We start from the raw sequence: 25,237 nt of genomic DNA on the forward strand, positions 1-25,237 counted from the left end.
TGAATATGACCATGTTGCCACCTATTGGTGAGAGTGATCATAAGGTCTTGACCTGGGAAGTGGCTAAAGGTGTGGAATTTTCGATTAAGACACGGTATATGTGGAATTACCGTGCTGGCAAGTATGACAAGCTTAGGAGATTGCTTGGATCAGTGCCATGGCATGTACAACTGCAAGGGCTGGACGTCGATAGAGCATGGGAAGTGGTCAAGGAGCATTTACAGGAGGTAATGGCTGATTGTATACCTAGGGTCCGAATAGTAAAACAAGTAGGGGTTAAATGGATGAATAACACCATTAAGCTTGAGCTGCAAAAAAAGAAACAACTGTGGAGGGAATTTAAAGAAAGGGGTGACCTGCAGGCACACGAACGGTATAAAGTGCAGGCCAGAAAGGTAACGAGTGTGGTTAAAAAAAGCAAAAGCGGATTATGAAAGGAAACTAGCTTTGCAAGTTTCCTTTCATATTTGGGATTCTCTTTTGCTTTTGCAAGCAAAAGAGAATCCCAAACAGTTCTTTCAATATGCTGCAAGCAAGGAAAAAAACTGTACACGGCAAAATGATTTTAAGGAATGACGATGGTAAGGAGGTCACTGAATCAGTCGATATAGTGGAGTTACTGAGCGTGCACTTTGCAAAAGCATATCATCCAGGTGGTGATATTGAAAAAATTAAGGAACCATTAGTTTATACGGGAATAGTGATGAATGAAGTGGAGGTGACTAGTCTATTACAGAACCTTAATGTGAACACATCTGTGGGATTGGATGGTATACCGGCACGGGTCTTGCGTGAAGCGGCTAAAGAATTATCAGTGCCCTTGACCATGTTGTTTAATCTGAGTCTCAGGTCTGGTTTGGTGCGGAAAGAGGGGAAAATAGTTTCACTGCATAAAGGAGGATCCAAGACTACTGTTGCAAATTACCGACCGATCAGCATATCAGGAGTCGTTGTCAAGGTCTTAGAGAAAGTAGTCAAGGGAAAAATACAGGAATGGATTGATGAAAACGAGATACTGTACAGGGGACAGTATGGCTTTGTGAAGGGTAGATCATGCTTCAGTAACTTGCTCAAGTTTTATAAGAAGGTGACGGCTGAACTGGATAAGGGAAATGGGTTTACAGTGATACTGCTGGACCTGGCAAAGGCGTTTGACAGGATACCACATGGAATACTAATCCGTAAACTACAACATATGGGAATGGATATAGGATTGGTGAGATGGATAGGTGGTTGGTTGATGGAGAGATATCAAAGAGTAGTTTATTCAGGAGTAGAGTCCAAAAGACGGCTTGTGACTAGTGGTGTGCCGCAGGGTTCTGTTCTTGGACCACTGCCGTTTAATCTGTTCATTAACGATATAGGGAAGGATCTAAGTGGAACAATTCATTTGTTCGCTGATGATGCAAAGTTGGGTAGGGCAATAGTGAATGCAGAAGATGTCAAAGTCTTGCAGGATGACTTAGATAGATTGGAGTTCTGGGCTAAGGAGAATGGATGTCAATTTAATGTGACAAAATGTAAGGTTATGCATTTTGGGGTGAAAAGATTAGCAGCAGTATACCACATTGGTGGAACTGTACTCCAAGAGATTGATGAGGCCAGGGACTTGGGAGTGTTGGTGGATAGGGAGATGAAGTTTAGGGGCACATTGCAAAAGTAGCTAAATCAGCTCATCAACTCACTTGGTTGTTGAAAAATACCTTGACGAGCAGAGACAAGCAAGTTATTGTACCTCTGTACCGAGCCTTGATAAGACCACATCTCGACTACTGTGCCCAGATTTGGTCACCTCGGTTCCTTCTTGATGGGGAGGAGGTGGAGAGGATCCAGAGGCGAGTGACTAAGAGGATAACAGGTCTATGGAATGAACCATATGAGAACAGGTTGAAGATTTGTGGGTTGCAGAAACTAGTTGATAGGCAGAGGAGGGGAGATATGATTGAGACATTGAAATTGCTAAAGGGATTCTATAGGATTAATTCAGAGGATATTTTTGAGATCAGGACTGGTGGTGGGAGAACTAGGGGACACCTATGGAAGCTGGGCAAGAGTGTGGTTAGCAGGGGTGTTAGAGCTGGGTTCTTTACTTTTAGAGTGGTAAATGAGTGGAATAAGCTGCCAGAGTCTGTTGTGGGTGCTATGACGGTGAACGAGTTCAAGACAAGGTATGATAGATACTGTGAGAATGTAATCGCATAGTTGTGTGGACATGATGTTTAGGGCCTCCCTCGATGAGTCTAAGGATTCCTGGAGTCGGCCGAAATAATAATAATAATAAAAAAAATAAATAAAAAAACATTACACTACAGTATCCTTAAGTGGAAGCTGAAAGACGTGAGTCTATGGCATTCCTTAAAGAATGTCAATTATTTTTTTATAAAAAGTATGTTATGTTATAATTATAATGTATCTTTTTACATTATAATGCTTGGTTGGCCGAGTTTGCCTGCCTGGTTTGCCGAGTGGTTAGTGTATTCGCTCTCCAGCCAAAAGGTTGCAGGTTCGAATCCCGCAATGGCATGGATGTTTATTATTATTAGGGTTCGATTCCCATCACCGACGTGAGGAGCTTAAGGATCTTCCTCAGCCATAGCCAAATGAGCTGGTCTTGGGTGTGGACAGCATTGTTTATACCCCAGTTTATCTGGGGTTTTTCATCCCGCAAGCAGGCAAACCGGCCCTGTGAACACACACGGATCTACAGCCATAAATACTTAACCCCCTCATGAGGGAGCTCAACTCATCCCAATAGGAACAGGGAAGAAAAAGGGAGGAAACTCCCTATGAATAAAATAAAAAAATATTATTATTATTATTTGACACCTCCAGGGAGTCCAAAGACTCATCGAGGGGAGGGCACCTGCTCTGCAACACTGTCTCCACCACTCAATTCACCAACTGACGGCAACTACACCAACGCCATCTACCGCCAACCACCACTGGTATTTCCACAGACAATCAAAAATATCCATGCCCATGGCAGGATTCGAACCTGCAGCCTTTTTTTGTGATTGTCTGTGAAAGTACTAGTGGTGGTAGTCGGCGATAGATGGCGTTGGTGTTAGATGATGGAGGTTGGTGGAGTAGTGAGACGAGGAGTTGTAGAGTAGATGCCCTCCCTCGATGAGTCTTTGGACTCTCTGGAGGTGTGATGTAATAATATAATAATTATTGTATCAGTTAGTACTAAAAATTGACATAATGAAGAAATTTACCAAAAGGACAGTTACTGTTATTTTTAGTTTGGTTTATGATAACTTAGTGTGTATCTGACACTTTGGGATACATAGAAGCTGCATCTTTCTTGAGATAAAGAACGGTAATCAGGTTTAGAAGTTGAGACCACATTAATCATTTCTCCACTCTGCATACGACTATGGAGTTAATAATAGAAAACAACTAAAAGTGGAAAAATTGTACCTAATTTTTAATCACAGTTTTTGTCATTTGGACATGTTTCATCACCATTTTTAGTGCAACTATAAAGTTAAAATGGGAATAGAATAATAATTGAGAAGTGGAAGTATATGCTAAAAATGAGTCCAAAGAAAAAGTAGATTCATCTATAGCAGTACATGCATGAAAAAAAAAAAAAATTAAATATATTGGTGAGAGGTATTCAATAAGATTACTTTCAAAAATGGGAAAGCTTCCTTCCAGATTATTGGGAGAAGACCTCCACATAGCCTTTATGGAATGTAGAGAACAGTCTGGGGCTTCTGACCTAATGTCCAATCCTTGTGGTGCGTCATGTTAGTAGGTATCCATTGGGTACTGAAGCAATTTGGACTAACCCGACCAAATTGTAACTCACTGCTGACTTAAACCAAAAATAAACGTGATAAAATTTCCTATCATGTTTTCCAACTTTTTTTCCAACTATGGCATTGCCCCATTAAACAAGGCCTTCTCTGTTTTTGTCATAGAACCAAGGCATGTCAGAAGAATTGAAGATAGGAACCATCAATATAAGAAGTATGAATGGAAAGGAAATTGAACTTGCAGAAGAAAAGTACCATGTGGACATTATTGATGTCAATGAGTCATACAGAAACAAGTAAGGCTGAAACAGTTGACATCCTACTTAATAAATATAGGATATTATATGCTGGCATAGTGATCAAGAAAAAGGAGAAGTAGTGATAACATTCAACACCAAACATGAAAATAAACTTGATTGGAAGGCAATTCCAAGTAGAGTTTTGTGGGCCAGCTTCCAAATGGGTAAATGGACAGTGAAACTTACTTGTGCCTATAGTCCCACAGAATGTTCTCCTAAGAAAGAACTAGAGGAATTTTTGAGTCAATAGAAAAGGCAGCTGACATAAAGAAAATGGAAAAGCTGATCCTTGTTGGAGATTTAAACAAGAGTAGGACATGAATCCCTCTAGGCATATAAAAACATTTTTGGAAAATGTGGAGAAAAGGGCAATGCTAATAATAATAATGGTAAGTACCAGTTGGATTTCTGTTCAGGATATGGACCTGTCATTACTAATACCATATTCCAACATAAAGATGTGCACAAATTCACACGAATAGAAGACACAAGAAATAGGAAAAGCCTGGTTGACTATGTTATTGTCATTAGTGATATCTTCATGCTGGTTCAGGATACAAGAGTATACAGAGGATTTGAAATTGGAAGTGATCATAACTTAGTTTTAACTAGCATAAAAATGAATATCACATTGAAAGGATGGCTGAGGGTTGCATTGAAACCAGCAGACTATGGTTCATATTCTATTAGTCTGGATAGTAGTGAGGCTTTATGTAACAGATGATTTTCATATCCAGGTGCTAGATATTACCTTACTAAATAAGGTGACATTCTGAAGTGCTTGAAAGATGTTTAGATTTAGTCTACATAGCTAGGTTCCTAATTATCATTTTATCTTTTAAATTAAAAAAAAAAAAGTTACAAGAGCAAATGAAACTGTTGCCAAGAACAGTATACAATCTTAGCTGTTTATTACCTTGGTATCACAATATATGCACTTTATTTCTGTAGGATGCACTAAAAGGATTCAGTGTTATAGTATCTTCAGTTTCCAAGGCAGGAAAAGTTGATAAGATTGATGATGGAGGAGTAAAAACCAAACAGGATAAAAAGGAAGAAAGAAGAAAAAAAGCCACAGGTAAAAGTTGCTGAATTAAGTTAAATTTATGTTATATACATAAGTATCTTTTTTTTATTATTATTATTTAAATTTTTTTTATGATGATACCATCCATGAAAAGTTAAATGTGTAGTGTGTTATTTCAGTAGTTTAAATGTTAGATATTAATTATTATAGACATTAGAATGTTTTTTTTTTAAATAAATTCAGAAAGAATACCTAGAAGAACATATAAAATGAAAATTAAAATGAGAAAGCTAAGGAGAAGAGTGCAGAAAAGTGAGATAAAAATTTAGAAAAAGATACTTGAGCTGAAACAGCATTTGTAAAGAAAGAATATTCAAGGATAGAAAGAAATGAACAGCTTTGATCAGCCTGACCTAACAGTTTCTGTTGAAGCATTTGATGATTGGTTAAATAAGTAGGGTGGGTATCTCATGCCAGGCTCTGAAAACCATCTACCATTGAATGATATTATTCACAAGCATCCACTCAGTCCTCACCCACATCCCACACATAGCACCAATGTGCTTCTAGGTCCTTCAACCTCTTGTGTATGGAGTAAATTAAAAAAATAAAATAAAAATTCATGCTGAGTACACTTTACACCCACAGCATATAGATTGAAGAATGGGAATGGTATCCATTGGGCATCTCATCCATACTGGTGATTTGCAAAGGAAATCCCAGAGTTCTTCTTTTACAATGTGATGAGTAAAAGTATGAGTGGTTATGAAAGAATAATGAATACTGATGGCAGAAGATGTAGTTTGAAATTCTGAACATTCACTTACTGCATATTATTATTATTATTATTTAGGCCTCCAAGGAGTCAAAAGACTCATCGTGGGAGATCCTTTCTAAGAAACACAAGTCCATCAAGACTTATCAAGGGAGGTCCCTCCTAGGAAACACAAAGTCTATCATACCACTCCTTAAATGCATTGACCGTTCTCGCTCTCACCACTCCATCAGACAATGCATTCCCAACCACCCTCCATGCAAAGAAACCACTCCTTACCCTCTTTCTCACAGTTTCCTTTCATAACTTCCAGGGATGGCCCCTTGTCATGACTCCTTCCTACTGTTCAACCAAGCGAAAGAACTCCCCAGTGTCAACCCTGTAACTACCTCTCAACAGTTTAAAAGTCTCAATCATATCACCTCTCCTTCTATCCACCAAACTCTGCCCTCAGCTGATCCTCATAACTACATTGTACAGTCCCGAAACTGTCTTTGTTATCCACCTCTGTACCCTTTCCACATTTAATTTATCCCCTTCAAATCCTGGGGACCAAATCTGAGAACAATAGTCTAAGTGTGGTCTGATCAGGGTCTTATACAATGGAATGATAACTCTTTTATCTCTGTAGGTCAGCATTCTTCTCGTTATTGCAGCAATCCTCTGCGTCACCTTCACCACCTTTGCAATATGAATCTTGAATTTCAGGTTTCTATCAATCATCAACCCCAGATCTCTTGTCTCCCCTACTTCCTCCAGTATATCTCCTCCAATAGAGTATGCAGCATCCCATCAATGTGTCCCAAACCTCAAGACCTTACATTTTGCTGCATTAAACCAACACTCCCCCATTCATTTGCGCATCTGTCTAGCTTATTCAAATCCTCTTGCATGACTACCGCATCTGCACTATTACTAGTAACCCTTCCCAGCTTCACATCATCTGCAAACAACTGAATATCCCCCCTGCAATCCACTGACAATGTCATTGATATAAAGGTTAAACAATATACATCCCAGTACTGAGCCACCTGGATGATATTACATATCATCCAGGTGGAGATAATGCAGATACTGATGTGATGCAAGAATTAAAATGGGAATAGAGATAAATGAACTGTGGCTTTAGGATTTTAAGAAATGTATTTGAGAAATCTCAATGTAAATTGAGATTTCTCCATGGATTATGAGGAATAGTATTGTCCTTAACTGTTTAATTTAAATCTAAGCATTAACAGAGTCCCAAAGAAATGGAAAGAAGACAAAATAACGCCATAATTTAATTGAGACTCCAAAGTTTGTAGCAAATTATAGACCAATTACTATCTCAGGAGTAGTGGCTAAAGTATTGGAAAATTTGGTTAAGGGCAGGAATGTGTGAAGAGGAATGTGATACTCTGTGAGGGACAGCATGGCTTTGTGAAGGAAAAAATCTTGTTTTAATAATTTATTCACCTTCTGCAATAAAGTGAGACTTGGATAATGACAATGGTTGTACAGTTATATTTCTGGACTTTGTAAAGATATTTTGGATATGCTACCTGGCATGCTATTGGGTAAATTGAAGAATGGTAAATTCAATAACATCATCATACAGCAATCCCTCAATTAGTGCACCTAATACGTTCTTTAAAACTGGCGCATTAATTGAAAACGCTCTAATTGAATATAATAACGTTTGGGAAAATGTATAATTTGTTCCACAGATTTCCTTTTTGACATTATACCCTTAATTTTTTTTTGTAAAAGAATTATTGTATGTCTCAGGGCCTAGTTAAAGGGAAACCATGAAGCTGAAAGACAATAAAACATATTCAGAATATAAATTTATTATTCTGCTTCTTAACAAAGAATTGAGCTAACGTAGTTTGGCGGGCATTCTGTTTCTTTTTTTCATACAACTGACGGTATGGCCTTATTGCCTCTTCTGCAAATTTTACTGGTTCTCTCTTCACCAGGGTCAGTTTCTAAGCATTGCTGCTTAAAAACTTCGATTGTACGAAAATTATTTTCAAATTGTTTCTGTGAAACCTCTTTGAGCTTGTCAGTGATTAAATTTTCTTCATATTTTTCAGGATCTTCCTGCTGTGTATCTAAATTTAGCAGGTCTGAATCACTCAACTTCTCAGAATGAATTTAATTAACTTAGATTCATTTAAAAAGCCTCTAAAATCATTTGCACAATATGGAAGAATGTGCTTCCACACGGCTCACATATTGCTAGCATTCTCCAATTTCATTCGACTTTGTGACTTTATAACCAGGCTGAGATTTTTTCTCTGATTTGGCTAGAAAAGTTTTGGAAGGTATTCGCTTCCAAAAAAAAGGCCGGTTTCATCGACATTAAATATTTGTTGATCACAATAGTCTCCTTCTTACACAATTTTCTTCAAAATCTCTGGATATCTGGTTATCTGCACTTGTAATTTCTCCTGTGATTAGAACATTATGTAGGCTATTTCTCTTTTTGAAATGCTCAAATCACCCAGCACTAACGAATTCTTCTTCTTTTCCATCATTGATAGCCCTTTCTTTCCAGGTTACAAAGAGACAATGCTTTTGATTTAATAAGGCCAGTGTTTAGCAGGATTAGTTTGTGGTTACAATCTTCGATCCATGTAAAAAGAAGTCTCTCTAATTCAATCATTATAATACTTTGATTTCGAGTGCATGCTTGATGAACTTGAAGCAGCCGTACCTTTCTCTTTGTATTCAGCAGTTGATTCATCCATTTTTGTGTTCTTCTCCTATCTCTGCTCTGGGCTCGCCATGTTCATTTTTATTATTTCAAGTTTTTCCTCCAATAGGATTACTTTTTGAATAATTTTCACACTTCTATTTTTTGCTCACTAATTCTTTTACTCATGATTAAAGGTTAGGAAAATAATTTAAAATAAAAAAAGTAAGGAAAACAATTGCACGTGATATGGTCAGCAAAATGCTATGTAAAGCAGACGACATAAATTTTGGCGGTAAATGTGGAACATAGTATACATGGAAATAGTGTAGTATGCCATTTAAAAATAGCTTTGTAAAATGTTTCAAATCGGTAACTAAATTATTTCATCCTGGTGAGTGATTTTTTAAATAGTTAGCCATAAATAATGTATAGATCGAAAATTTTTAAAATCTGTAACATTTATTTTTAAGATGTATATAGGTGCACTAATGGAATTTTAGAGGCGCACTAATCGAATTTGGGTATCGAAAAAAAATAACGCACTAATCAAAAACGTACTAATCAGGGCGCATTAATCGAGGGATTGCTGTATTATCATATCATATATTATCATCATATCATCTTCATTGTGATTGTTGCTACTGTCATTGCAGGGGATGATGGCTAACAGACTTGCTATGGATAAAGAGGAATAGGTTCCATATTCTTGGTCACTAATTAGCTAGTGGGTTTCTAGGTAGTGAAGAAATTGGGTGTTGATTACCTTCTCTATGATTTTTTGAGAGAACAGAGAGCATTATGCCAGTAGTTTGATGGCCAAGTTTTGTTCTCCTTTTCTGCAAGCAAATAATTTCCGAATATTTGCTTGCAGCCATGCTGTCAAAGAGATATGGGATTTTTTATGTGAATCCCATCCATCAAAGGCTGTTAGCCTTTCTTGGTTGGAATTCACATATATTAGTATAGTACTGTGGATGAGCTAAGGATTTGATAATCTGAAACCCTTCGCTAGAGATCAAATATGGAACATTTTTTCAAGCTTCTAATAAACAGGATGATTGATGGTTAGTTTCTAATTCCCAACTTTTTTTTTTTTTTTAAATCTTCAGGAATGGCAAGTTCCCAAGAATTTCCAAAAATATTACTTTATTGATTTAATATTCACAATTTCTCTTTAATGAGAAATGTTTAATCTAGTCATGAAACACTATATTAATCAACATTTTAATATATAGGGGAAAAAATTAATTAACATTATGTCTTCAAAAATAAGACTCAAAGTTTGATGATTGCAAAAAAAAAAATATATATATATATATAGTAGTGCAATGTTTAGATAGGGAACATTATGCATTTGTTAAAAGCACTGAATTTGAGATTAGCATATAAGAAATTCAAAGTACATACTAATACTGTAAACAAACAAAAAAAAAGTAAATAAATTACTATTGAGATTTACCATTTACTGCCAAAATGGAATTTAAAAAAAAAAAAAAACATTAATTGCTTGGTCAGAAAGTCTTGATCTGTGTTTAGTCTTTAGTTGCAAATAAGCCTGAAGTAAAAAAAAAAATAATTTTCAGTTGATGTAGGTCTAATTGTTTTACTGCAGTGCCATCAGTAATAGTCACAATTAATTTCAAACAAATCCTGAAGGACTGATTTTTCTTTAACTAAAGAATAGTTTTTTCTGCAAAACAAGTGCTACGAATTCTTATTAGACCAAGATTTAATGAATCTTCCTTGTAATATAGGTGAAGATTCATTCATGTAGACTTTTGGTATTTTTTCATAATAATGATATATTATTGCCATAACAGATGATGGATTTATTGGTAACTGCAAGTCTCTTTTAGAGAAACTTTTTTCAAAGAAAATCACTCTCTACAATATTATTAATAAACATTCCATTTACTGCTGCAAATTTAACAACTAATTCATCTACTTCTCGCACACGTTGTTTAACAAATTGAATCTTGTAGGGTTTTTTTTTTTTTTTTTTGAAGTAGGGAGGGACAGTAGTTGCACATTGTCTTCATTGCTTTTTTCTTTCTTTTTATGCCACGAATATGTCAAAGTTGATGAAGTCTGCTTATTATAATGCTTTGGAACACATTTGACAATGAATCATCTAATTTTTGTTATCGTTTTTAAAATACTGCCAACATTCCTTATATGTTTTACTCACTGTTATGGTAACTACAATAAAGTTAGTGAAATTAGTTTTATTCAAACATAATTATTAATAATTATTTTACTAACTTGATTTCACACTACATATGAATAGACATGCATAAAATGAAGGGAGCAGGATAATGGTGAACTCAGCTTAGATTGTATGAGATTAGTTTTTTTTTTAAATAATTGGACAAGTTAAGGGGATAAAAATCCCTTATTGTTTTTCAGCCAGTAAGCGAAACTAAGATCGAAAACTATGATCTGAACGTTTCATGCCGATGAACTGTCAGCGTATCCAAGCGTAAGTGACCACTTGGTAGTGCCACACCACGTCAACTCGTTGCAAAGGTGGAGCAAGCTCCCTCACTGTTCTTGATATTTTCTCATAATGTAAAAACACACAGCTCTTAGGCGATGTAGTACTGTTTTACATTATGAGGAGAGGTCACTACCCAGACTGGTTTCAACCTTTTTTGAGGTCTCATCAGTGAGTAGCTAGACCTAGAATATCAGAGTTTAAGTGAAAAGAACTTACATACTTTTGCTATACGATTGCCAGAAAGGTGTGTCACTATATTATATTATAACATAGTATAACTAAGATGAAAAGCCAAACGGCTATTTTTCTGGCGAGGTTGATAAGTTAAGGGGATAAAAATCCCTTATTGTTTTTCAGCCAGTAAGCGAAACTAAGATCGAAAACTACGATCTGAACGTTTCATGCTGATGAACTGTCGGCGTATCCAAGTGTAAGTGACCACTTGGTAGTGCGACACCAAGTTATAATATATATGTTATATGTTATAATATATATGTTATAATATAATATAGTGACACACCTTTCTGGCAATCGTATAGCAAAAGTATGTAAGTTCTTTTCACTTAAACTCTGATATTCTAGTTCTAGCTACTCACTGATGAGACCTCAAAAAAGGTTGAAACCGGTCTGGGTAGTGACCTCTCCTCATAATGTAAAACAGTACTACATCTCCTAAGAGCTGTGTGTTTTTACATTATGAGAAAATATCAAGAACAGTGAGGGATCTTGCTCCACCTTTGCAACGAGTTGCCGTGGTGTGGCACTACCAAGTGGTCACTTACGCTTGGATACGCCGACAGTTCGTCGGCATGAAACGTTCAGATCGTAGTTTTCGATCTTAGTTTCGCTTACTGGCTGAAAAACAATAAGGGATTTTTATCCCCTTAACTTATCAACCTCGCCAGAAAAATAGTTTGGCTTTTCATCTTAGTTATAATTGGACAAGATTATTTTAAAAAAATCTCAAATTGCTTGGGGAAATACTTCTACTATTCCCAGTAATCAGGAAATTTAAAATTATGAATTTGGCCAGGAATTCTCTTTAAGAAACTGTAGTGGTGGTATCACACCTACTGATGAAATTCATTTCCCATCTACACTAAGAAGGATTTATGGTATAAATGAACACTTAATTTTATCAATGATTTTAGAAGTTCAACTTTTGTAGGCTTAAGTCAAAAACTTATAAACCAAAAACATATTTTTATGTACCTTTCTGCTTACAGTACATAATTCAGAAATATGTCATTTGAAAATTAACTTTACACATGTGTTAATGTAAACATATCTACTTTTATGTTTTACTTTCTTTATACAATTTTTTTATTTATTAGTTTAAATTTTCAGGTGGTAAATCTGGTGGTGGAAGCCAAGGCAGAGAAACAAAAACCAAATCCGTAAAAAAAAAAAATAGGGGATATAAAGGGGCTGGTGATGAGTCAGGTTCTGAAGAAGAAAGCTCCATGGTTTCTTCAAGTAAAGGAGCACAAGGAAAACAGGCTGAACTGGAATTTTTAAATATAGAAGAAATTGAAGAACAGCTGTATAACATAGACTTTCTGAAAGAATGTCCAGCAGAACTTTGTGTAGCTGTTGCAGAACAAATATATCGGTATGTTAATTTTAAATTGTTAAAGCAGTAATGTATTCATCATATACTGTTATGCAGCATATTTGCTTTATTTTTGTACTCACTATACATTGTAACTCATGTCTCTGTTTGATGTGGTTAATTTCATTCAATAGATCCAAGAAAAGCATTGCATTTGTTTTAAGTAGTTACAGGATAGTCTCTGGAAAATGCTGATTGTGGATGAAGTCTCTCCTTTAGCACATATTTAACATGATGAATGAAGGGGAGGAGCAGTTTATACAATGAAGGTTGACTTGAAGTTTGAAAATAGATGGTAATGGGTTACTACCTGGATTTTAAGGTTTAGAGGAGAGTTGAAAAATTAAAAGTGCCAATTCATATGCATATAATGATTATGATGAAATTAAACAGTGTGAAATTGCCATCCCATCCTTATTCATTCAGTATCCAATGGATACCTACTAATGGGGCGCACACCACCACCACCACATAAAGGTGAGAATTGGACATCAGGTTATAAGGTGTAATTCAGTTCTCTGCATAATTAATGTGGAGGTCTTCTTCCAGTTAAAATGGCTTTTACCATAAGTGATCCCCAATTTTAAATTATTTTGATATTATGGTCATTTTTGACATCATTTTATCTCTTCACCAATATCCTCTTTGAATGACACTTTATCACTTATTATATACTTTCCTTTCTGACATCAGAGATTTCTACTTCTTTGCTATCCATGCAAGTTACTTCTCTTGAAAAAAAAAACTCTAAAAAAATATTTTCTTTTTCAATATTTTGAAAATTTTGTTTTGAAAAACAACAAAATTTAAGCCTTCTACCTGGCTAAGATATGCTGATATATGATCTCAGTTTGACCTCATAGCCTAGACACATTACACCTTCACCTGAACAGGCAATATCCAAGAATTCGTTTTCCTATGGAAAAAAAAAAGAGATTAACAATAATCTAGTCTTTGTAGACCTAATGGCATATATTCGAAATAATAACTTTTCTTTATATGTTCACAAACTCTCCTCACCCCCTTTTCTGGCAGCATGAAAATATTAGAAGTAACTAATAGATATCATCAATTCTGCTGCAGTGAGGAGGCATCTCTCTACTATATGAACATCTTATCTAATGGATGCTACAGTTCCAACAGAATTAACAAAAAAACAGGTACCCCTCGTATAACGCTGATGTTAGATTCCATAGAAATACTGCGTTGTGTAAATTGCGAGACTTAGATCACATAGAAAAAGTAGGGTTACTGTTGGAACGTCCTACCTAGCTAACTGTTCCATTTTTGTTAGTTTGTTAATCTTATCTTACCTCTTAAATTTCCGGTTTTACTTGGTTAGTTGTTGATTGATGCTCATCTGAATATAAAGAAATTTGTAATATACTGTGCCACCCTATATTCAGATTAGTCCAATAATATAGAGAAATCAACCACCAACTACACTTATATTATCACTTCATCTTCAAGCCGAGGTTATTAATAGTATTTAAGGCTTTTGCAAAGGTCCGGTTAATTTCTGAGTGGTGCAATGAAAGAAAATCAGGTAAACACCAAGTTTAACTCAACAAAAGAAAACATTTGATGTGGAAAAGTACAATATATACATTTAAGTATAACTATCTGCAAAAGGTTATCCAATTAAAATATTATAAGAATTCACATTCAGACATTAATAACTTCTCAATTAGGTTTGAGAATCATGACTAATGTTAACAAGTGTTAATTCATAAAGCATTAGTATTTCTCTGACATAGTTCTCTCTATCCAATTGGATGAATCATATCATAAATGTATTAGCTCAGTATAAAGTATTCAGAATAATTACAAAGCATAAACTATCAACCATTCATTTTTCAGTTCCTTATGCTCAGTTAATCAAGTTGAATATAGTTCTTAAAAGTTTAACACTATTATTGTCACAGTAACTAATTATATGACAGGCTACTCTAAATTCCTTCTCAGTCAGCTAACATGTAATAGAACAACATGAGACATTATTTCGAGGGGAAAGTACTTTAGTACATCTAACATCCGACCATTAATCGACATTAACACCACAGCTAAGGTCAAAATATATCCGACGGAGTTAACTGTTATAGGTTCACAGGCTATAGAAAGGACAACTCTTACCTGGTTACTGCTTCTACACATCGAATTCACATAGGCACATTTGAAATTCTAGTTGACTTTTACTTCATGGCAACACAATTCAAAAGAAATCTTTCACTATAATAACTGAATTACAGACATAGAGATACACAAGTCATGATACACTTGGTTTAAGTTATCTACTAATTCCTTACTTTCTTCTATGTATTAACTTCAGTTCTGCACTATTCTTCCACTAACCATTTAGAATTCATCGTAGTACCCAAACTTCCATAGAAGTAATTCGAAATGCCTATTAGTTCCCTGACCTTTCCTAGTCAATTTTCAGTACATATCCACTCCCTTTATACCGCTCACTACCGATCTCTATCTGTCTCTCCAAGGCTTCCCCTCTCCTGACTTTTTGTATTTAATCAACTCCATTCCCTCTTTCCTGCCAAAAACTGGTTTTAACCAGTTCCTTCTATCAACTGGTTTTTCACTTCATACACAGTAGCTCACGTTTCTCCGTCAGCAGCCAATCAAATCCAATCAGTAGAATTACATAAAATCACTCTTACTTACAAAAATAAAAAAGATATATCACAATTCATATAATTTTTACAGAATAAACTAAATAAAATAAATGACATTTTTATATAGAGTCTTTTTATTACTATTACATATCCTACGATTATATAATTCATTAATAACAAACAAAACTCAAAGCAATTATATGAATAACATATTATAAGCAAGAGACTAACAACAAATAATATTTACAAGTCTTGCTCATGACATGGTAGATTATGTTAAATATGAATGAAGTATTATAATATATGAAATATCTTCATTCACAATTTAACAAATAGAGAAAGTAGGGTTAGGTTCCGAAATCATTTTTTTTTTTTAATTATATAACAACAATGACATATCCAACAAAAACAATATTTTTATTTAATATAGGTAATTCATATAAGTTAAGAAAATATAAATTATGAGACAAATACGTAATATAAAATTATAAAAATTACAAATTGTACATAAATTTCATTGCACACAATGCATAAATGTTTTAGACACAATAAAATAAAGTGCATATTTTAATCGTCATCACTATCTTCAGAAATAACATTTCGTAGATGTTCTTTAAGTGGCTGGAGGTCGTTACCACTTGAAATCTCTTGGACACCATTTGTATAATTCTGATTGCATGCTTCATCTGGTTTAGTCATTAATGAGACTTTGCTTTCAACTATGTAGCAATTTTTTTATTAAGTTCATAATATGGCGCTAAACAAATATCCAATTGTCTTGTGAATTTTCTCGAGCGCTCCATTGAGGGATCATTATCCCTAAAATAACTTCCTAACTTTCTTGTCAAGTCCAGTCCTTCTACTAATTTCTTTAAACTGAATTCTTTAACAGATTCATCACAATCAGAATCTTCGGCAGAACTTTCCCCGCCATTTAGTTCGACAGCATCTATTAATTGTACCAGTTCCTCCTCATTTAAATCTGTTTCTGCATCAATTAATTCACTAATTTCGTTTTCCACCATATCGCAAAAGCCCTCTCCACCATCGGCGTATAATAAACTGCGAAGTTTATTATACGATGTAGCTCGGCATATCCACTGGAGGTACGAAATTTTGTTCCAGGCGGCTTCAAGCCATATATTTTTTTCCAGCAAGCATTCAGTGTAGAGGGTTTAATAAGTTTAGTTTAATCCTTTATCCAAGTGTGAGCAAACAAAGTTTGCACCTGAAAGTATCTTCAGGACTGGGGACAGGTAGTGCAACACCAGGCAACTTGTTGCAAAGGTGGAGAAAGCTCTCATTACTCCTATCTCAATATCTCCCATAATGCAAAGCACATCTCCTTGCAGATATGTGTAATGCTATGCATTAAGGCAAGGGCCACTACCCATACCGGTTTCGACCTTTATTGAGGTCTCGTCAGTGGGAGCCAGGCCCAGTAGTGGAGATACAAAGGCAGAAGCAGTAGGTTAGTATGACCTCTCATTGCTTCTGCCTTTGTATCTCCACTACTGGGCCTGGCTCCCACTGAAGAGACCTCAATAAAGGTCGAAACCGGTATGGGTAGTGGCCCTTGCCTTAATGCATAGCATTACACATATCTGCAAGGAGATGTGCTTTGCATTATGGGAGATATTGAGATAGGAGTAATGAGAGCTTTCTCCACCTTTGCAACGAGTTGTCTGGTGTTGCACTACCTGTCCCCAGTCCTGAAGATACTTTCAGGCACAAACTTTGTTTGCTCACACTTGGATAAAGGATTAAACTAAACTTATTATAGTCTAACCAAGTGAAAAATAAACTCTCAGCGTAGAGGGTTGTAATTCCTTAATGGACAGAGAAATCATTTTCACACAATTCAATAATTTTCACACAAAACAAAGAGTTTTCAATTCTTTCCACGCTTGAGGCAGTGTCATGTTTGGATTAGATTCCATTTTTTCCAAAATTAATTGGAATGTTCACCGAATATAATATGACTTATATGTGTTGATATTATTCCTTGGTCGAGTGGTTGAATAAGTGAAGTAGTATTAGGTGGCAAAAAAGTTATTTTAATATTCGGGTGGCTTAAATTTGTTGGGTGGCCTGGTGTGTTATCTAAAATTAGTAGAATTTTAAAGTCGATAGTCTCTATTTTTGTGTAACTTTCTACATCGGGTACAAAACACTTGAAAAAACAATTTTCAAACATGCTAGCTGTAACCCCTGCCTTTTTGTTGGCCTGCTAATAAACAGGTAGGGTGGACTTGTCGAGCCCTTTCATCGCACGAGGATTTGCGGATCGGTTAATAAACATTGATTTTGTCATGCAATCACCTGATGCATTACTACAAAACAGTAGAATAATTCTTTCTTTGGAAACTTTGAATCCAGGAGTTGATCTTTCATTTTTCGAAATATAGGAGCGTTTTGGCTTTTTTTTTTCAATATAACCCAGATTCATCCGCATTGAACACCTGGTCTGCACTATTACCACCTTTAATGATTTTTAAAAGTTCTGCTGGGTATTTTTGGACAGCTTCAATGTCTGCTGATGCTGATTCTCCCTGGATTTTAAAATTATATGAACAAAACTGCTTTTTAAAGTTTTTGAACCAACCCTTACTGGCAAAAAATCCATGGCAAGAGATTTCTTCTGAAGAATCTTGATCAAGTTCTTTTAAATGTTTATAAACTTTGAGAGCTTTTTTTTGCTTAATAAGGTGTCCATCCAAAGGAATTTTCTTTTGAGTGCATCTTCTATCCAAATCATTAGAGATTTCTCCATTTTTTTCTATTAGAATATCACGAACACGAGCAATGCGCTTTGCGCTTACCGTTGACCCAGCAATAACACTTTCTCAGATTTTATGTTTATTTTGTTTGATTATTTGAATTGTTGATTCATTTAAATTCAGAGTCCTTGCAACAACTCCTGGTTTTTCTTCAATTTTCAACCGATCCAAGATTTTAATTTTTTCTTCAAGAGAAATGAATTTCCTCTTCAATGTTGGTTTTTTCCCTTTCGTTGCAGTTTTAGTGGCCATTACAATAAAAATGAACTTTTGCATAAAAAAAAGCATTACATATGTAAGTAACTCACCAGAAAATAAACTGCTCAGCTCGAGAATAACACATTATGATTTTTAATGCGCTTTCCTGGCAGAAAAACAAAGAACAATTTTCAACAATAAACACTTTATAGTAAAAACCCTAGATGGAAACCTATGGCATTCATGCCAGAGGTGGCATGTCTGAGAATTTTGATGGCATGTCAATGATTTACAGGTGATATCCTTTTATATGCTTATAAAATATTCAACTTTTTTTAAATTATTGCAATACATACAAGCTGAATTTTGTTTTACACAAGAGAGCAGCTAGAAAGATGTGCATATGATTGGTGTGGTATTAACAAAAGATCACGCGACCCAAAGACAACCGCAAGTGTTGAATTGAAATGCTAATTCTCTTTAATCGAATTCCATAACATCTGAAACTGTCATAACAACATTCACTATTAGTTTTAACACATTCACAACAGGGTGTCATTTATCATTCCAACGGAACTTCTTATTACTGACTTGCTCAATTCACACAAATGTTTCAACCTTTGGTTGAATTTTATGGCTTCTTGTTTGCATTTGAGGTTACAGGCAAACTCATACATTCATTATATGGCATGTTTCAATTCTTGTTAGAATTTTATTTTAAATTAGCCTTTGTGATCTTCATAATGACATCGAGAATTTCAAATGCAATAAAACAAACACTTATTTCATAATTGAAAAATTGGACAGTAGTTTATAGTTAGATACTGTGTTTCAGTGCAACATATGGTTTTGCTTAGGTCTATACAGCATAGTTTCTGTGAGAGGGGACATGTCATTTATTAGTTAGCGCCGTTTTTATTCCATCTGTCTCTAATTGCACTATTTGTTGAGAATGACAGACTGCAAAAGCCACTGTACAGTACCTTATTCAGGGATGCAATAAAACTAAATTCGATACTTTTAACTACTTGAGCAATACAGGCTGACACAAATTTAACAAAGATAAAATTTGATTTTTAAGGCCCACGGTGAAAAATATGTGAAAAAAAAAAAAATAAAGGTTTACTAGAAATTGTAGACCGTGTTATATCGAAACCGTGTTGAACAAGGGATAGTACAATTTGTAGATCGCGTTATATCGAAACCGCGTTGTATAAGTACCGCATTATACGAGGGTTACCTGTACTTAATCCTTTCCCAATCTTGATCCTTCTATACATACAAATTATAGTAATAGAATCACTGTTTCCTCTGTAAAGGTTATGTCAGAAAAAATAGCCAGAATTTAAAAGAATAAAATAAAATATAATCTACACTGCTTTTAAGCCCACTTGAAACTGGACTGGCTTATGCATTCACCTATGAATCAACTCCTTTCCTTCTCTTAGTTCCTGGTATGTATAATATTCCTTGCTCCTGTGAGTCGACTTGTTATTGTAACATTGGTTGTACCATCTTTAGACTTGAACTTTGTTTCAGGCGCAAACTTAATTGTTTGCATACTTGGGATTAGGAGTTAAAATAACCAAGTTTATAAAATTACTTGGTTATCCTAATATCCTAATTTTTTAACTTGGGGATATTCCCCAAGTTAAAAAATTTATTACACATATATATATTTTTTATTTATTTATTTATTTATTTTTTTTTATCACTAGGGAAAAGGATTAACTAACTACGTAGATTTAGTTTACCGGTATACAGGGCATGAGCATGTAGCTTGGTTCTGTATACACTTGTATTCTTCCGATGATGACCTCGATACAGGGGTCAAAACATCAAGTTTTATTTTATTAGTAATTAATAAATCTGTTCAACACGTGTGTTTTTGTGTCCCTAAATTTACAAATATGATTAGAAAGGCATGTTACTAAAGTGCCTAGGAAGAGTAAACTATTGTTATTTTCCTTTTTTATCAAGGTTTGCTATAGTGAATTTTATTTTAGTGAACTATAACTGCAAAAGCCATAGTGAAAGTCGATTATTCAAAGGATACTTTCACTGTGGATAATGTAGTATATATTTCCAAGGAAAGAGAAGGCTCACTATTCTCTTTCCATCATTCACTGGTTTTCTGTAGAATTAAATGATAATTTTTCATTACCAAACAATAAAATTGTTTTGGGTTTTATTAATACTATATACCAGAGGCTGAAAAACCTATAACACATCAGTGTTAGTGCCATGCAGGAACAAATAGTTAATAAGGAAGGTGAATCTATTAATGGCTTTCTTGATTGGCTGGAAGTTGTTAGGGAGGAAAAATTGGGGAAAATCGAGTGAGGAAGACTTCTGGAGAATAAGAATGAAAAATGAGGTAAGAACCCAGTTCAGTAGTTTTTAGCATATGATGAATACAATGGTCGTGAGGCCTTTTTACAGGGAAGTAGGACATTATCTTACCCCCCCCCCTTTTATCCAGGCTCAGGACCAGCATAGCTGACGAATCAGGCCTATGGCTGGGTAATGAGGGTCTTAGGTATTCCTGACTGTAATCGTGTGTGTGTGTGTGTGTGTGTGTGTGTGTGTGTGTGTGTGTGTGTGTGTGTGTGTGTGTGTTCATTCATGGGACACCCGTTTTTCTGAGGGACGAAAAACCTGAGTTTATGAGACCGGCTAACTCACCTTTCATCAAAAGAGTCCAGATAAAGGTTCCTCACATCACAGACAGGAATCAAACCCAGGTCTTTCCAACCAAAGAGCTTCATCTATTGAACTATGGAGGCTCTAGTTCAGTAGGTTTAGACTGTGGATGGATGTTGACCACCCATCCACAGTCTAAACTTACAAACTTACAAAACAGACTTACAAAAAAAAAAAATAAAAAATGCACAAGTAATGGAAGTCAATGCTGCCATGAAAGTAATGGTCATGGCATTACATATAAAAAAGACAGAAACAGAACATCCATGAGTGACGGGATTGAATGTTCAAGAAAGAAGTTATCTGTTAACTATATTGTCCATTTCTGGATGGCATCATTCATTTTTAGGAAGTTATTGATGCACTGCCATAAATGTAAGAGCAATCTAATAGGCAAGCTTAGTTGTTGAATGTTATTTTAATGATATTGCAACACCAAACCCTACATTATAAAAAAGATGTTGATTAACTTGCTTATATTTTGCTGGATTTCAAACCACTTTTTTCAGAGTACATTACATATTTCAATTAACACACAACGATGAGTAAGTGAAACAATTCAAATTGTAATGGGCATAAGATCTCAAGTCCTATTTTGGCATCCGTTAATATAAAAAAAAGTAGTACAGCAATGTAGGATTTGATCTTAAGCTACATCTCCCAGATTTTTGGCAAATTAATGCAACCATACTTGTTCAAGTTAGGAGAATGCTTTAGAGCCATGGCTGACTCTAAAAATAATCTTTCTGACCTCTAAGGATAAATTCCATCCCCTGGCATATCTTGGAGTGTATGAAGTTCCATGTGACTGTGATTAGCCTGCTATGGATGGACAGGAAGATCTGTTAACATCTGCCTTGGAGAATATAAACAATACATTCCTTACCATTATTATGGAAAGTCTGGACTGGCAGACCACACTTTGGACATCCATTCACACAGGATTAGATGGAAGAAAACCAGTGTACTTTATAGAAGTCTTTTTAGGTCAGAAAGATTATTTTTAGAATCAACCATGGTTACGAAGCATCTCCTATCCTGCACAAGTATGGTTGCATTAATTTGCCAAAATTTGGGAGACTTATCTTAAGCTCATCTCCTACATAGCTGTAATACTTCTTTTTTTACAACATTAGAGGACACCAAAATAGGACTTTAGATCTTTTGTCTCCTACATTTTGAATTATTTCACTTACTCACTGTTGCATGTTAACTGAAACATGTTATGTCCTCTGAAGATGCTGGTTTGGAATCTAGTGAAATATAAGCCAGATAATCAATATCTTATATATATATATAATTTAGTTAATTTGGTGTTGTAATACCATTGAAATAAGTTATGAATATAAGAACAATATTCTAAAGTTAGGCAGATTTGTATAGAGTTAGCAGATGCAGGTGAGAAGTAAAAGAAATAATGTCTTAATCAGAAAAAGATACCCAAATGAAAATTTTGGAGACTGAGGAGGCTCTATATATTATTCATTTGAGTTAAGAAAGTCTAGAGATAATGAAGGTTTATTTTCTTGATCCTGAGAATTAGTAATAATAATAATATTTTTGGTTTACAGATCAAGTGTTGATCAATTTTATTAACTAAATCAACTAGTTTCGCCAAACTTTAACTGTTGGCGTCTTCAGGGCACTTACATATAGGTTGAAACAATCTCACAATTATGTGTAACTATAAAACTGACAAGAATAACTGTAAAAAACTAACTAGAATAATTACAAATAAAATAGTATCGAACGTGCATGAAACACGTATCGCGTGTACAAGATTAGCTAGTTGTTGCTGGGGAACTTTCTATAGTTTGTATTAAAGTTCATTTCTTTTGTTTTTAAAGATTTGATTAGGGTTTTCCATATCTATGGGAGTATTAGGCCTTGATTTCTGTTAAGGTTGACAGTAGAACGGACGACTGTGGCTGCTTCTTTGAAAATTCTTGAATGGTGATCTTCCTCTAAGTAAGGGGAACAACTTTTGTCCCACTCGATGACATGGTTAGTTGTGGAGAAATGAGACAATAGGCCAGAAATGTCCTGTCTGTTGTTTTTGACATAGCCAATGTGCTCTTTTTGCCTGATTTCAAGGCTTCTCGAAGTCTGTCGGATGTAACTAGAGCCACACGAGCATGGAATATTATAAACTCCAGCATATTTATAGAATGGGTGGTTGTCTTTTGGAGATCTTAGTAGTTTACGAATAGATTCTATTGGTTTAAATGTTACTCTTATTTTGTGTTGTTTGAGGAGGCTGGCGAGCTTGTAGGAGATGCCACTTACAAACGGAATTGCAATAGTTTTTATATATTGAATATCTTCTTGTTCTTTTTGTGGTGGTTCAGAGAAAAAGACTTTATTGACTAGTCTTCTTGGATAGCCGTTCAAGTACAGATTGTTGGAAATTAATATTAACTCATCTTGAAGGGTTTCATTGTCTGTTCTGATGTGAATCGCTCTCTTCTTTAACATGTGTACAATGCTGAGTTTATGTGAGATGTGGTGAGAGGAGCTGAAATGTAAGCAGCGACAAAAAACAAATTGATGCTGCCATCAATTTGTTTTTTGATTAAGATGTCTAAAAACGGTAGTTGTTTTTCTCTTTCAAGTTCCAGAGTAAATTTAATAGAATGATGGAAGGAGTTGATCTTTTTGAGAAAATCATATAGGTCATCTTTGTTGTTGTTCCACACGATGAAGATATTGTCCACATATCTGAACCAAATTTTAGGTTTGGGAATAATTTGGAATAGGATTTTATTTTCTAAATCTTCCATAAAGAGCTCACTGCCTAAATTCTAACTACTTTTCATGGAAAAATAAGATCTACCAACAATTAACAGGCTTGGCGATGGGGAGCCCACTCTCACTTTCATGTGCTGACCTCTTTATGGAAGACTTAGAAAATATAATCCTATCCCAAATTATTCCCAATGAGAAACATATCACCACTTATTCTTAAGGAATGTGCACCACAGTTGGCTATGCCCTTGCCTTGTTATTTAATGGAAATCTTGCAGCGGGTACGGTTCCTAAGGAGTGGAAAGAAGGCAAAATAGTACCACTCCACAAGCATGGTTCTAGGACAGAAGTTTCCAATTATAGACCAGTCTGTATAACTAGGGTTGGTTAAGAATAGAATACAGGATTGGGTTGATGGACATGGTATTCTTTATGAGTCAGCGTGGATTTGAAAATAAGGGAGAATCATACACAGTGATATTCTTAGACTTTGAAAAGGTTTTGATAGACTACCACATGATAAATTGGTGTACAAGCTGCAGAGGATGGGAATAGATAGCATATTGATTAGATGGATCAGAGATTGGCTGCCTGAATGATACCAGCAGGTTGTGTATGATTGAGTGCAGTGTTTCAAAAAAGGATGGTAACCAGTGGCATGCTCCAGGGTTCTGTTCTTGGGCCCCTGCTGTTTAACTTGTTTGTAAATGATATATCATGTGGACTGAGTGGATCTTCAGTTGTTTTCTGATGGTGCAAAGTTGGGCAGAATTATAAGTAGCTGATGTTAATTCCCTTCAGAAATATTTGAATAGGCTTTTTACTTGGAGAGAGCAGTGGGGTTGTAGTTTTAATATCAATAAGTGTAAGGTGTTGCATTTTGGAGTGCAGAAATATAAGGCTGTGTACTATATCAACTGTTCCAAACTGCAGAAAGTGAATGAGATTAGAGATTTTGGAGTGATGGTTGACAGTAGACCGAAATTTTTTCGAGGGCATATTGCTAGTATTGCAAAGGCTGCACATTATAGCGCTGCTATGATAAGAAGTACTCTAACATGTAGAGATAAGGAAGTGGTTGTGCCACTGTATAAAGCATTGGTCAGACCACACTTGGACTATTGTGCTGAAATCTGGTCACCTGGTTTTCATTGTGATGTGGAGTCATTGGAGAGGGTCCAGAGAGGAGTCACTGAGGCATTATCAGGACTTTGGACTGCTGGCTATGGAGAGAGGTTGAAAAAATGCGGATTGCAGAGTTTGCTGGATATTAGGAAAAGAGGTGATATGATAGAAACATCTAAGTTAGTGAGAGAATTTTATCGGATTAATTCGAGGGGGGGGGGACCAGAGGTCATCCCTGGAAGTTGTATAAGAATGTGGTGAAGAGGAGTGTGAGAATGGATTTTTTACATGGAGAATTGTCAGTGGATGGAATGCATTGTTAATGCACGGAGTGTTAAGGATCTTAAGATTCGCTATGATAAATATGGTATCAGTTGAATGAACTTTCCACAATGAGTCTGCCGA

At 35.3% G+C, this 25,237-nt stretch overlaps 1 protein-coding gene across 1 annotated transcript in view; it reads left to right on the top strand.

Annotated features, from left to right (window-relative positions):
- The window catches only part of Ufl1 (UFM1 specific ligase 1), a 430,347-nt gene that overhangs the window by 280,495 nt on the left and 124,615 nt on the right, over nucleotides 1-25,237 (top strand). The window contains exons 10-11 of the mRNA XM_090408990.1: nucleotides 5,015-5,141; nucleotides 12,390-12,654. Coding sequence (XP_090265116.1) covers nucleotides 5,015-5,141; nucleotides 12,390-12,654 — 392 coding nt within the window. The remainder of the gene's footprint in view (nucleotides 1-5,014; nucleotides 5,142-12,389; nucleotides 12,655-25,237) is intronic.

Source organism: Typopeltis vanoorti, chromosome 19, assembly GCF_054136105.1.
Source record: "Typopeltis vanoorti isolate ZY-2024b chromosome 19, IOZ_Tvanoo_1.0, whole genome shotgun sequence".
NCBI classification, from domain to species: Eukaryota; Metazoa; Arthropoda; class Arachnida; order Uropygi; family Thelyphonidae; genus Typopeltis; species Typopeltis vanoorti.